General features: G+C 39.8%; 1 protein-coding gene across 1 annotated transcript in view; it reads right to left on the bottom strand.

Moving 5' to 3' along the window:
• Window positions 1-2,244: 2,244 nt before the first annotated feature.
• LOC118733995 (zinc finger protein hangover) overlaps window positions 2,245-14,896 on the bottom strand; it is a 43,841-nt gene continuing 31,189 nt past the window's right edge. The window contains exons 2-8 of the mRNA XM_036463663.1: window positions 10,584-10,883; window positions 8,635-8,778; window positions 7,466-8,567; window positions 7,005-7,406; window positions 5,726-6,687; window positions 5,084-5,653; window positions 2,245-3,937 (exon numbers count right to left, since the gene is read on the bottom strand). Coding sequence (XP_036319556.1) covers window positions 2,588-3,937; window positions 5,084-5,653; window positions 5,726-6,687; window positions 7,005-7,406; window positions 7,466-8,567; window positions 8,635-8,778; window positions 10,584-10,883 — 4,830 coding nt within the window. The 3' untranslated portion in view covers window positions 2,245-2,587. The remainder of the gene's footprint in view (window positions 3,938-5,083; window positions 5,654-5,725; window positions 6,688-7,004; window positions 7,407-7,465; window positions 8,568-8,634; window positions 8,779-10,583; window positions 10,884-14,896) is intronic.

Raw genomic sequence — 14,896 nt, 5'->3', positions numbered from 1 at the left:
AATGTTGGACAGGACTGAGATAAATTTCACACTGGGACATATACCAGTAAACTGGGACGTCTAGCAGCCCCAAATGTGCTACGATGGATTCTTCTTCTTCATCTACTTATTTGGCGCTGTAACCGCCTAAGCGATTTTGGCCGAGTTCAACAAAGCACGCCAATCGTTTCTCTTCTGGGCCAACTGACGCCCATTGGAAATGCCAAGTAAAGCCACGTCATGCTCCACTTGGTCTTTCCATCGTAGTAGCGGCCTCCCTCTTCCTCTACTACCACCAGCGAGTTCCGAGTTGAATACTTTCAAAGCTGGAGCGTCGGAGTCCATTCGAACGACATGGCCAAGCCAGCGGAGCCGTTGTATTTTGATTTGGTGCACTATGTCTATGTCGTTGTAAAGCTGATACAGCTCAGCGTTCAGCGTAAAGACCCGTAAATCTTCCGCAAAATCTTTCTCTCGAATAATCCAAGAGCCGCCTCATCGGATGTTGTCATTGTCCATGCTACGGCGCCATATACCAACACGGGTATGATAACTAACTTATACAGCCCAATTCTGAATACTCCCGGGAGTTTGTTCTTCGGGAATTTGTTTCTACCGAGAAAGAAATCCTCCAATAACTAAGTCCCAGGGAGTAACATTTTCTTCGAAAATTCGGGACGAGGGTATTCGAACCTCGAAATAGCTATTTGACACTTTTTTGACAGCTCAACTCCGCCATTTAATACAAAAAATTCTCAGGGAATTTTTATTCATGATAGGAGGAAAGGGAAAAGAGAGAAATCTCCCAGGGAGTTTCTGTTCAGAATCGGCCTGATAGTGTGGTTTTCGTACGTCGAGACAGGACTTTACTCCGAAATTGCCTACTCTGTCCAAAGTAGCACTTGTGGGCAAGAGTGATTCTGCGTTGGATTTCCATGCTGACATTATTATGTCTTAATGCTGGTTCCCAAGTAAACGAAAATCTCTACGTTCTACGTTCGCGAATGCGCTGACTGTTTGATGGCAAGTATCGTCTTGTCCTCGTTGATGGCCAAACCCATTCGTTTTGCTTTCTTATCCAACTTGGAAAAGGCAGAACCGACTTCACGGTTCTTGTTACCGATGATGTCGTTGTCATTACGCCAGCATCCAACCCAACATCAGATTAAAGAAATCGCATGAAAAGAAGCCGCCCTGTCTGAAACCCCGTTTGACGACAAACGGCTCGGAGAGGTCTTTCCCAATTCTAACGGAGCTGGTGGTATTGCTCAACGTCATTTTACACAGCCGCGTCAGTTTCGCGGGGATGCCAAATGCAGACATCGCGGCGTATAGGAAACCCCTTGAAGTCCTTTTGAAAGCGGCTTTGAGTCGAAAACGAGTTGACGTGTTGTGTATACCTAGTCTATGGTGGATCTGCCAGGTATAAAACCATACTGATAAGGTTCAATCAGTTCGTTGACGGTGGGCTTCAGTCTTTCACACAATACGCGCAATAAGACCTTGTAACCGTTGCTTAGAAGGCTGATCCCGCGGTAGTTGGCGCAAATGGCGGGGTCGCCTTTCTTGTGGATTGGGCAGAGCACACTTAAATTCCAGTCGCCGGGCATGTGTTTATCTGACCATATTCAGCATAAGTTAATGCATGCACCTTATCAACCCCTCGCCGCCGTACTTGTATAGCTCAGCAGCTTTGTTGTTTGTTGTCATCATCGACTGGGGCTCGGGTTCGTCTTCTACACAGCTTTTGCTAAAATGTTTGGGGAAAATAGGAAGATATATTAAGAGGCGAAAAAATCCTTCAGCAAAAGTCGAACACAAAACAAAACAAAGGCACCCAGTTCATTTTTTTTTTTGTAATGAGCAATACCTGGATTCTACTGAACTTATTTATTATTATTATTTTTTTTTTGTTTTATTAATTAATTTTGAATGAATTCATGTTTACAGTTGAAGCCTTACAACTAGTTTGTATTTTTAGAGCGTTGCTAATGCTAAATACATTCTTTCAATGCCAATTTTGTTGGATAAAAACAAAAACAAAAAACAAATAAATATATTTGATGTTAAATTATACTCGCATTTATATTCAAAATAAATTAAAATCATAAGCTGTTAATTGAAAAATTGGTAATGTTGCGAATGCTTCTAGTTCTACAGCTCATACTTATATTTCGTATTCAATTAGTTGTATTTGTAGTATAACGTCGTAATTATGGTTTTTATAAGTTCACTCTTCATGCAAAATTAATCAAAGCAAGAGTAAAAAGTTATTTATTTATATTTAGTAAAGTTTACTACATACATTTGCATTATTTTATTGTAGGTATGTAATGATTACAGTTTATATATAAAGTTTGCGTTTATTTTTTATGTTATTTGCTCGGTAATGCACAAATAACATAAATCTTGCTTTCTTTTAGCAAACTTGAAAAAGTTAATAAATTAGGCAGTAACTTAAGTAGTATACAAACATTCATTATATGTATATGATTCAGAGTAAAAACTAATCTAGCAAAAATTAACGGCTTATGCAATATTTCAAAGTAAATAGAAACGTTTAGCAATGGCAGGTAGCAAGTGTAGCAGCAGCTGCTGTTCGCTATGACTACACCGCCACTACATCACTGCTACTACTGCGACTCGACTTGTTGCCTGTCTTTGACTTGATCTCGGTTAACGACACCGAGCCAGGTCCGTTGAGGAAATGCATTTTCACATGCTTTTGCAGCTCCTGTTGCGAGTCGAAGAACAATCGACAGAGATCGCAAGAGAAACGTGCTTTGGGCGCTGATGCTGGCGTCTTCGAATCCTGCGAAGAACTATCGCCGCTGTCCGCATCACTATCCGCATCCGAGTCGTTGTCATTGTCATCGTCGTCGTCTTCGTCGTACGACGCCGAAGAGTCTCCGGTCGTATCCGTCGAATTACGAATTGGTTCAATGGTGACTTGTGACGCAACTGGAGGACCGCGCCCATAAGCCCGACCATTCGACGCGGCAACATTGTCGTTTGAATCCGCATTATCTACATCAACATCATCGACATCGTCTGCGTCGGCATCTTCCTCGCCATCATCGGCTTCGCTCTCATCATCTTCATCGTGTTCTGTTTCATCATTGGCATGCGTGTCAGTCATTGCGACTTTCATAATTTCACCCATATTTTCATAGTCCTCATCTTCCTCTTCTTTCTCTGAACCATCCTCTTCGGCGTTTTCTTCAAATTGAGCGTCGCGCCTTCGGCCCTCACCTATTTCTTTTCGTTCCCCTTCATACTCCTCTACTTCGCCATCCACCTCACCATCCTCATCTTCGGATTCCTGCCTCTCTTTAATACCTTTGTTTGACTGTTCTTTTTCATCATCAATTTCGCTCTTCACCACCACTTCTCCATCAACAACAACTTTTTCTGCTGCTGGTGCCGCTGTCGATTTCGTAGCGGATCGATGCTGATTCTGGTCATGAGTCTGTTGTTGATCTTCCACAGGCACTATCTCCTTTTCTTTCAAGTGATTGTGTATGTGATTTATTAACTTCTCTTTACGCGAAACATAGGCCCCACATAAATCACAGCCCCACTGGAATGGACCGAACGGTTTGGTTACACGCGCATCTGCAACTTTGTGTTCAATCCAATCAGTTTTCGTTTCGAACTTTTGCTGACAACGACAGCACTGCAGATATGGATCTGTTTCAATTTTCGGTGGCACAGGCAAGTTACCGATTTCATCTTTATGCAGCTCGTAGATGTGGCGACGCAGGTTGTTGTTGCTAATGAATGTGGAGGGACAGTACTCACATTTAAGTTCGCGTTTGCGTTTCTGGGACCTTGAAGAGTGATGATGGGGATTGGGAATAAGCCCCACTGCTTGTAATCCCAGTGGATGTTGATGGTTGGTCAGGATCTGGGATGATGGGTTCGCTGCATTGGCTGAATGATCCGCGTCGACTTGGTTCTAAGGGAAAAGTAAAATTAGCACGAATATTCACAATAGGGGTATATGCAATTAAATTTTATTTATTTTTTGGGACTGGTGCGGAGGACGCGTCGTGAAATGCCGAGTTGTAAATTTTGATGGCTAAAAAATTGGTTCATTGCAACACGTGCGCTTACCGGGGTAGTAATAAAAATCAAAAATCTACAGTTGACTACTTAGATGCAATAAGAACAGAGCGGTAATTGTTATAAACCGAATTACCCCTTCATTATTGTATTTGTATTATGAAAGTATGAACTAACACATTCATATGGGTGTTTCCATGCAGCCGTACGCGACATTCGTACGCTTATGGAGTAACATAAACCTCTCAAAAATAGAAGTTACTGAAAAACAAGATTACGGTTATGTTGCAACCCAAGGGTACTATGTTTGAGAAAGATATAAGCAGCCTCGATACTGTGGTGTGGAAAATATCCATTCAAAACAAGGTGATAACGTACGCGACAGAAAAAGAAGTGGTATTAAGGCACATATATGCGAAAGTCTGCGAATCATGGGAGTTTTTCTTTTCTTTAAAAATTCCTAAACTAAGCTAAATAATGTACTTTTACAATCCCTCCATTTTTTTAATAGAAATTATCTCTGGTTAGTTTTTATTATAAAAAACAAAAACATAATAACGTACGCGACAGACTTTTCCCCCATACAATATTTTTACTAGAAACACATACTAAATAAAATGTTTAATTTAATTTTTTCAGTTCTTCCCTCCACCGTTTCGCGTTTTCAAAACCTTTTTCCGCCATCTGAATACTAAATTTAAAGTTATAAAGCCGTTTGAATTCATTTGCTTGCGTTATCGGTTTACATCTTCATCGAAAGACCCATTTGTGTGTTTCTAATACTATAACCTAACTATTTTCTATATTAGATGAGACATACTATATAGAAGAAGTGTTCGAAGTCTTCTGAGCACGATAATCACTTGACAAGAGCATATTAACTCAAATACACTGCACTCTTGCCCTTTTTCCCTTCTAACTACTTTCTCGCTTTCACTATGCCGAACCGACAAAACGCAATTTTTTTGCATTAAAATTTTGAACGCCAAAACAATGAGACATTTTGCTCCAGCCTCACTGCACTAGCCCAAAAGCTCACCTGTTTGCTATCACCTCTGAAATGCCATTTACGATGCACTTTAAGTGCAGTCATTTGTGTAAACGTTTTATTACACAGATCGCAGGCGTATTCGCCATTGTCATTCACCCGATCCAAGTAGAATTGATTCGGATCCGCTGGACCCGTATCAAACATGGCCGCTAACGGATTATCCGTATATAATTCCATTTCATGCATTTGTATGTGCTTGGAGAACAATTCCTGATCAGTGAAACGTTGTCCACATATTGTGCAAGCTACTTCAGGTAGTTTAATCTTCAGACCGCTCGCCGGTATCGGAGTTATCTCCAGCTCACCGCCACCCAATGCGCTAGTCGTTATAACACCGCTGGCTTCGTGTGATGCATCATCGTCATCGTCATCACCGGTCTTGTGTTTATAGATTGGTGGCGGGCCCGCGCTTTCAGCCACAGCGCCAGTGGCTGTAATTGGCTTGCGATTGCAAGTTGGTATGTGGTTCTCTAACATTTGGCTATCAAAGAAAACCTTTTTGCAGAGCACACATTCAGAGGGTTCTGGGAATTGTGGATGCTTTTTGTAGCGATGCACCTGTGTAAAAGAAATGAAGAAAATTATAAATAAAAAGGCCGTTGACAATATAATTGCTTTGTATCCAATTACCCATAAGCTCTTTCGTCCGCTGTAAACATTTCCACAATCCTTGCACGAATAATCATTTGAATCAAACTCGTCGTGTGAGTTAATGTGGATTGCTAACTTTTTGTTGGTATTAAAGTTCGATGGGCAATACTTGCATTGGTACCAGTATAGTGGTCCAGTAGCTGAAGTATCAACCGTGCTACGTTCGCCGCCGGCTCCCACACTACTAACCGGCGTCGAGATGCCCGAACGATCAGCGGGATTCGCGGCTGCGATTTTATCGTCAAATGCTTCATCACCACCCTGCTGGTCTGTACCACCATGAACAGTCTTCTTATGCTGTTGAAGCTGATCTTCACTGCGATACACAATCGAACAAATATCACATTCAAATTGCTTGACAATCATCTCGTCTTTGAGCAGCGTATTATGTATTTTGAACATGTGCACCTTCAAGCCCTTCTCGTAAGCGAACTCTGCATCGCACAATTTGCATTTAATAAATTGTACATTGCGTATTTGATGGTCGTTGAGCATGTGGAAACGGTAGGATTTCTTCGATGAGAATCGACGCTGACAGAGACGGCAACGCATGCGTCGGAAACGGCGGTCGGCGGCCTGTTCCAAACTACGCTTAAAGATTGCCTTTTGTACTGCTGTCTGATGCTGCATAGCTGGAGGCGTCGATGGCTTTGAGGGTGGTGCCGGTGTTATAGTGAGCCCGCTTGGTGTCGATTTGCTGGCGCTTACCCCTGCTGGGGACTGGCCACTGTTCTGGTTCGCTGCACTGTGTGAGCGCATATGATTAGAAAGACCTATATTATTGCTGAATACTGCATTGCAAATAGGACACTCTTTCAGGCTGCTATACATGTTACCACTCCCACTGGCATTGCCGGAGCCAGTGCTGGTGGTCACAGCGGCGCCACTATCTGTTCGCATTTTCTTGGCCGCATTCTCACTAGAATTTTCATCGTCGTCAGCTAGGAATTTTTAGGTAACAAAAAAGTTTAATAATTTAATATACCTCTTACGAACTTAGTTTCAATATGTAATTAAACAGGAGAGTTAAAAGTATATATATCTATTAATATAAAATAAACCCTGGCAATGGACCACTTGCCAATCCAAAACTTTATTCTAACAAAAAGTTTCCTCATGGAATGAAATAATTTGTAAGGGATATTTTAAAAAATTGACTTTGACTGGAAATCCACAAATTTAAAGAGTCCCATTAAAATCTAAAAATGTAACATCCTATCTACTTTTGATACTGAACAATTGAATTTGCGACACCTACCGATTGATCCGCCATTCGTTATCGACATTAAATCTTTCATCACATAATCATACCGTCCTGTATAGACATTCTGTGTAGTACCATAGGCAATTTTAACCGCATCCGCATTCACAATATACTCAAAACCAGTATGTCTTGCCTTATCCGCTGCATGAGCACTGACCATGTGTTCACGTAAGTTGGACAAACGTGGATAACCAATACCACACTTTACACACTTGTAGGTCTGCGGCAATTGATCTGGATGCTTGGATTCCATGTGGCGCAGCACATTGTTGTAGTTGTTATATTGCTGGTCACATATCGGACAAGCTTGTGGCATGCGCGAGAAATATTGCGATTTTGGCTGTGTTAAAGAGTTGGCGTGATGACTGCTGCGGGACTCGTCGGTGGAGGAAGCACCTAAGTACACAATACAATATCATAAGATTGCCTAAGAATTTTGACCACAATTAACTCACCACCCAAACCAGGCGTTGACTTTTTACCCGGTGAATTCTCCGAGGTCACACTGACATTTAGCCCGGATGTCGACGTCTGTTCGCCAAAGGCGGCCAAATGCTTTTCATATACATGGTCCAAAAATTTCTGATGATTATCGAATTTCGCATCGCATGTCACACAACGTAATGAGACAATGCAATCCATATTATTGTAATGGCGTTTGCGCTCAGCGGGGTCCTCCAGCTCCAAACCACAATAACAACATTGTTTTTGCATGGTATCTTTGCGTTGCATGTCGGCGTGCTGATCGTAAACATGCGAACGGAATTCCAACTTCAGCCGATACCGTTTCGGACATAATTTGCATTCGTACATTTTATTGACGAGCAACTCCTTGGCACGCAATTTATCGGGCACTGCCGCCGCTGTTGCAGTCACTGCAGCAGCAAAGCTGGAGTCCTTCGCCATCAGCGCATGCAACACTTTATACAAATTGATGCAATTGCGTCGTTTCAAATGCGATATGAACAGCGCTTTCGAGTCATTCAGTTTGAGGCAGTTGAAGCATAGGTTGCGCGGCAATGTTAAGTATTTCTTGCGCATGTGCGCCATGAAATTCTTGTAGGTCGAATATGTTTTATTGCAGCAACGGCAAGTCATATTCTGATACTGGCGCAAAAATTCGTCGTTCTGCTGTAGGAACACGATTTTCTCATCAGTCAAATGATGTTGGTACTTCTCTGGGTGCTCATAGTCGAAACCACCGATTTCGCATTTGTTGAATGCATTCACTATTTCCTGTCGATACTTGAGCGGCGTAATCATGCCAGAAGCGGCTTTCGAAGCCTCGGCCGCAGCTACAGCCGCTGCTGAGGCTCGTTGTAGCTCCAGAGCAGCAGCCAGTGCAGGCGTCGGTTTGGTCACAGGCATGTTATTTGGCGTTGATGTGGACAGTTCGAAGAGATTAGGATGCAGGTTTCGCTCGTGACGGCGGGCGTTGGCGCGTGTAGAGAACTTTAGATTGCAGGCGCGACAAGATGCTTCTTTGGTGTCTGCAAGTACCGAAAGTTCAATAGCTGGACGCGGCGGCGGTGGTTCATATTGATAGGACATATGCTCCTGAACATTATAAAAAAATCAATTTGTGAGTTATAATGAAGACAGTAAATAAGAGTATAACACTTACCATCAACGCCTCGTCGCCCTCTTCTTCGGTGCGCTCTAAAAAGAGTGTGGGATCAACCATATCGTCCGACTCATCGTGCTGTTTCGCACTGTAGTCATCATCGGGATCCATTGGTTCATCTTTGATTTCCACAGCTGGTAATGGCTGTGAAAGAGAGGGTTAAGAAAATTATAGAATTTAATATCTTGTGTTATAAATATGAAATTTGAGTATATATTCATTAGGTTATAGTTATATTGTTGAGTTAGATAATGATTTTTATGACTTAGCTGAAAACAACTAATTTGATGTCGAAAATTCGTTTTAGTAGAGGAAAACTTTACATATACAGTCTGTTAAAGAAGTAGGATAAAAAGCATTACTACTTCTTTTATCTGCGATATTGTTGCATCGTGCTAGCCTGCCGTCAAAATCACGAACGGTTATATCTACGGCAATTTGAAGTTGTTTAAAGTGGCATACGGAGGATTTGACGGTGTCTTCCGGCCAGTTTTGCTGGAAATTTTGTTGAAAGTTTGCCAAGCCATTCTCAATGCTGGGGGAGAAGGACCAGTTTATTAACCGGGTTGCGTAATTACGTTCACATTTGACAAATCCTCTCCTCCTTTCTTGTTTATTAGGCTATTCATAACAGCAGTTTACTTCAAGACCACCGTCATAAAAAAATTTACTTACTATGCAGAAATTACTTTTAGCGTTTCTTTTAGGTTTTATAAAAATTAATTTAAGTCTCATAAGAAAAATTGTCTTTATTGCATCCAAAAGGAGCAAGAAAATGTATACATAGAATATGGTCAAAATTAGAAAGACAACAACTTTTGTATTGAGTATTAGAAGAAATGCTAGCGAGGATAGATAACTGGGAAAAGAAAAGACCTATAAACTCAAAGGCGAATGGTTTACTTTTACAATGAAGAAGCCTAGCGTTTAAACGGTGTAAGCTACGTTTCATTAAAGTGGGATTAAATTTAACATTTGATAAGAATGGTAGGTGTTGAACCATTTTGCATATCTATACTCTTTGCGTCCTAAACGAACATACATATAAGTATAATAAACCGCTAAATTTTAGTTAAATCGGAGGACGTTTGCTGTTTTTGGGCGCTTTATATATGGGGGTGTTGTATGTACACCGCGTCGCCCGAATCACTTTGTCTTTAATAGATTTACAATTTAAATTTCTTCCTCTGTCTAAAGGGCTACTAACTAAGGAACAAATAAAAATCATGAAATCGCCTGGGCAATACACTTAGGCCAGAATCAATTTATGTGCGTATGAAACATATATGTAGACATGTGTATGTATATCTAGGTATGCAAAACGTTGTTCTCGATACGTTTACGTTGTTGTACGTGTAACGTCTAAACAAACGCAATTGCTGCGCGGCACTCTGACACGAAGTGGATGCTGCGACAGCAATTGACTGCATTTGTTGTTGCTGTAACTGTGGATGCGACGGCTGCTGCTGATGTTGCTGCAATTGTTGTTGTTGCTGCTGCTGCTGCTGTTCCAGCATTTTTTGTTGTTCCTGCAACAGTTGTTGTCTTTGATACTTTTCCACTTCCGCTTGTACATATTGTTGCAACTCTTTTTGCTGTTGCTGATGGTGCTGCTGCTGCCGCTGATGCAGCGTAGAGCGGTGGTAATGCCTAGCTCTGCGCAGTGGTGTCTGTGGCAGTGCCAGAGATTGTACGCGTCCGGCACCAGCAGCACCAAGTGAACCAGCTGAAGGCGCAAATTGCCTGCTATACTTCTTAAATGCCCCTGGTTGTTGAAGCAGCAATTGTGGTTCATATGGTTGTTGCGATTTTTTTATATGAAACGTAGGTTCTATTGATGCTGATAATAAGTGTTGTTTACTTGTTACAGTTGCAGTAGCAGCAGCAGAAGTAGTAGTAGAAGGAGTACTAGTAGTGGTAGTAGTTGGGGGGTTTTCTTTAGGACTCACATAAACAGTTAAAGATTTGCGTTTCTTCAACGACGAAATGCCATCCAAAATCGATGTAGCCAAGCTTGGTGTTTGGTGTTCGCTATCCTCCGATTGCTGTTGCTGTTGGGTAGTGCCATCTGCACTAATCGTTGATATACTGACATTGTTATCAAGCAGCCGTTGTCGTTTATTAGAATCCAACCAACTGCGTTGTTTGCTTTGCGACGCGATGCAGCGATTTTTGAAGCTTTGCCAGGAATTCAGGTAACTGATGCATGCATGACAGATGCGCAGTGATAGATGATCATCGGGATGTATCTGAAACAATAAAATAATAATAAGATTAGTAAAAGGAAATATGCACTGGTAAATATGTATATAAAAATATGCAAGTATTTTAATTCATCTGAAAAGAAAACAAGTTTTTAAGAAGAAAAAAATGGTAACGACAGAAAAAGTTAGGTTAGGTAAGGTTGATCCATGAGATCTCACGTTGATCATTAGTTGCTCCTTAGAGCAAGAGACTGGAGGCCTAGGCTTATATCCTCAGTCCCTTGTTGCCTAGTTTTAACAATTTGCTATTATGTAAGTGTGTAAATTCCTTCAGTGAGGAAAGGAAAGCAGAGGACAAGGTAGCTGAGTCACGATCTACAGGAAGCAGGACAGTAAGACAGGAAATGCTGGAAATGTATTTCCAGTTCTTGAGCTTGAACTCACTCCATCCGTGCAAAAATCGGGTCTGTCCCGTCAGTATACGTACATATATGTATATTAGGATGCCCATCGATTTTTTTTTTTAATTTCAAGCCCCTACCTTCAAATTTCTTTCCTTTTTGTGTGAAATATTATTGCCTATTTTTATAGATTATTCAAAAATCATTTAAGTGATCGCGACTTGTCATTTTGGTCAGAAAGTACGGTTTTGTAGATTTATCAGTTTTTGAATGACTAGTTTTCATTCAATTTTAAAGATCGAGCATGTTGTGAGAAGAGGATTTATATACCTTTAAAATGATGTGTAATAATATATTGCCAGACTTGGATTGTTGGGAGTTTTCATCGGGCAAATAAAAAAAACATTTTTTTTTTAATTTTTCAAGTTTTGACCATCACTAATTTCCACAAATTCAAAATATATAGTACTATCTAAAATTAAATATATTTTCAAATAAACTGATACCCCATTTATTGCAATCGCATAAAAATTATCAAAGTTAGGCGAATTTTCTTAAATACGGTCTTGAATTTATATGTGTGTATGTACCGGACTTTCAGATTTTTTGAGCAGTGTGGCTAAGGAATTCCTCAATATTTTTACAGAATTGATATATACACGAATTGCAAAGTTTTCCCCACAGGTACCGTTTTTACCGTCGGGCAGAGACTATGAAAATCACCGGCCTATAGTTGATGGCTTTTGCATTGTAAGAGAGCAAAAAGATCTTGGCTTTCCTACACGATTTTAACGTTTCTCAAAGGAAGGGGTAGAAGCCTAAAGTGATTCCAAACGATAAGTTTTCGCAAGATTTTGTTAGCGTATCAACCAATTAATCCCCTTCAATTTCTTTACGTCTTCGCACCCAGTAATTAACGACTCGCGGATTTCGTTTACTGCCTTAATGGTTGTTGATGAAAATTAGGTCCGAAAGCTTACATGGCTGTTGAAGCTCAAGCAACTCCGTAACTCATTTTAGATCCGTCCATCAAGAAAAGGTAGGTCCATATGGTGACTGAATCGAATTCCTTTCATCCACCCGTGTTGCGTGAGTACAGAATGTAGGCCCCTGCAATCGTACGAATTACATATTTTCAAAGGAAGGAAGATTTTTTGAAATTTTTTTATGAGTTAAGCTTGGCCATCAAGCTGTAATCTGATATCTTCATGTCAAACATTCCAAGTCTGTCTTGTTAAAACTGATTTCGAACCCCACCACCTCTTTTGTCCAGTTGTGATGATTATAATCATTTTAATGTCACGGGAGTAAAACATAGTCGATGAACCCAAGTCAGACATCACTGTTAGGCAATACACAAGATTCACAATGGAGTAATAAATGCGACTGAGTCCAGAGCCTCAAATAACACTTACCTCCACTGAAAAATGGTACAAACTACGTAGAGCATGTAGTAGTGTTAAGTGGCTCTGTGGAAGTTAATCCTACTACGCCAACCGAATCTGCGTTGGACCATTGTAGACTGTGATACTACTTATATGGTTTGGCGGTGATGCTCTGTCCAAGTTATTAAAACTGAAATATCCCGGGAAGAAATATCTGAAGACAGGCATATTAAGCAGGTATTACTCCAACATTATTAGAAGATGCCTAGTGGCGGTATCGAGAGACCTGTTTTGATATGTCTTGTCGGTGGTCTACAGCAGACCGGTACATAAGCTTAATAAGTGTCGCGCAAAATCTTTTTATTTTATCCCCATATATTGCCGCCGTGCAAGTTGATAAACTGCTTTCAGCTGCGCGGTTTATATAGAAGGCTGTCAGTCCTCTGAATTTTTCCACCATCCACTTTAACGTATACTTCGAATCACACTTCATTAGTATACGTGTTGAATGGTGGGCCGTGGGATGTAGATTTAATAGTTAAAATACAACTATATCGGTAATACCAAGGTGGAAATTTAGATTCCTTCCTCATGATTATAATTGTTCTTAACGTGTAGTATACAGTTTAAAATTTAATTTTTGCAACATTTTCTTTTAGAATGACTCAATGTGTTTGTATGCATTATGAATATACAGCGAGTCAAACAAATGACCACATGTTGATGTTTAATATTAAATATTAATGTTTTTCCAGCTAAATGTTTTGGTTATTTTCACAGCTTCAAACTTTATACATAATTTAGAAAAATTCAACTTTTTGATCTGATTCTTAAGGACATTTTTGACTATGCAGTTTTATAGCCCGTAGTTTAATGAAGTGCAAGTTTCAAACGGCTAAAAAATCGCGTTGATTTTTGAGAATTTTTTTTTGGTGGTGGATTTTTGCACTTTTTTTTCCATATAACCAAGAATTTTTAATGGAAAAAAACGTGGGAGACCGTTAGCAACAAAATTTCAGAAAATCAAAGCCAGTTTTTGTACATAAATTGCACTTGTTATATAAAAAAACAGGAAACCTAAAAAAATTCTCAAAAATCAACGGGATTTTTCAGCCGTTTGAAACTTGCCCTACATTAGACTAAGTTTTGTATAAAGTTTACAGCTGTGATTTATATGGTTTTGGTTAAAAAATGTAGCTCGAAAAACATTACGAATATTAAAAAAATCAACACGTGGCTATTTGTTTGAGTCACTGTATCTATTTAGCTGGAAAACTCAGTTTATGTCAGGACCTCTTACAGCACCAAAAATGCATAACATACAAATATTAAATTTTTAAGTGGAATGTATCAATAATTTCTAAACATTGATTCACGGAGGACATTAAAATGAAATTTGAAAATTCAACGTTTTATTTAATTGGGAAAGTGATTTTAAATTGCTGCCGTAAATTACTCTTACCTCCGGCGACCGGCGGAAGTAGTAGCAGCAGTCAGTTAGGAGCAAGAGCAAGGCCAGAAACAGGAACGGTAGCATATATGTGTACATAGCTCCAAAGCAGTAGTTATAATGAGGCAACAGCAAGGAAAGACCCAACTACAGAAGTGGCTGCTGAGGATGTCAATGACCTTTACTGCTTAACATACTACGTACATACATACATCCAGGCATACTAGCGGACAATGGAAATATACATATATCTTAGTTGTAGGTATGTTTACTTCTGTGGGTGCGTAAATCTATGCAACAACACCAAACTTGACCCGCTCTTAAAGCTCATGCCACCCAACTACTTCTAAACAGACAGGGTTTAGTTTAACCCTTAGCCACCTACCGTCTTTTTTAGACACTCTACCACCTAACGTCGATCAAGGTGACCCCTTACTTAATTTTAGTGTTTAAAGTATAAATATAATAATAAAACACGCAAAAACCGCACATAACTCTTTTGTACCTTTTATTTAATTAATATTAACAAAAAATTAACTTAAAAGAAGTTTCATACTTCAATAACATTTTTTATTCATTGTTATACGAATTTTGTAAGAAAACGTAGATACTTTTATAAAATGAGATCTAATTAGGAAAAAATATTTGAACTTAAAATTTTTTTCTTTTTTTATAACTTAAAAACATGGACTTCAATAATAAATTGTTTTTGGCGCGATTAAATCGCAATTAAAATAAAATTGCAACCTGCCAACAATCACAATTTTTGGCGGCATGGTATACACATTTTTTGGGAACATTCAATACAAATTGGATTTTTGC

The sequence above is a fragment of the Rhagoletis pomonella genome, unplaced genomic scaffold (genome assembly GCF_013731165.1).
Source record: "Rhagoletis pomonella isolate Grant_MI unplaced genomic scaffold, Rhpom_1.0 Rhpom_scaffold_00002, whole genome shotgun sequence".
Taxonomy (NCBI): Eukaryota; Metazoa; Arthropoda; class Insecta; order Diptera; family Tephritidae; genus Rhagoletis; species Rhagoletis pomonella.
This window is presented reverse-complemented; position numbering and strand designations above follow the sequence as displayed.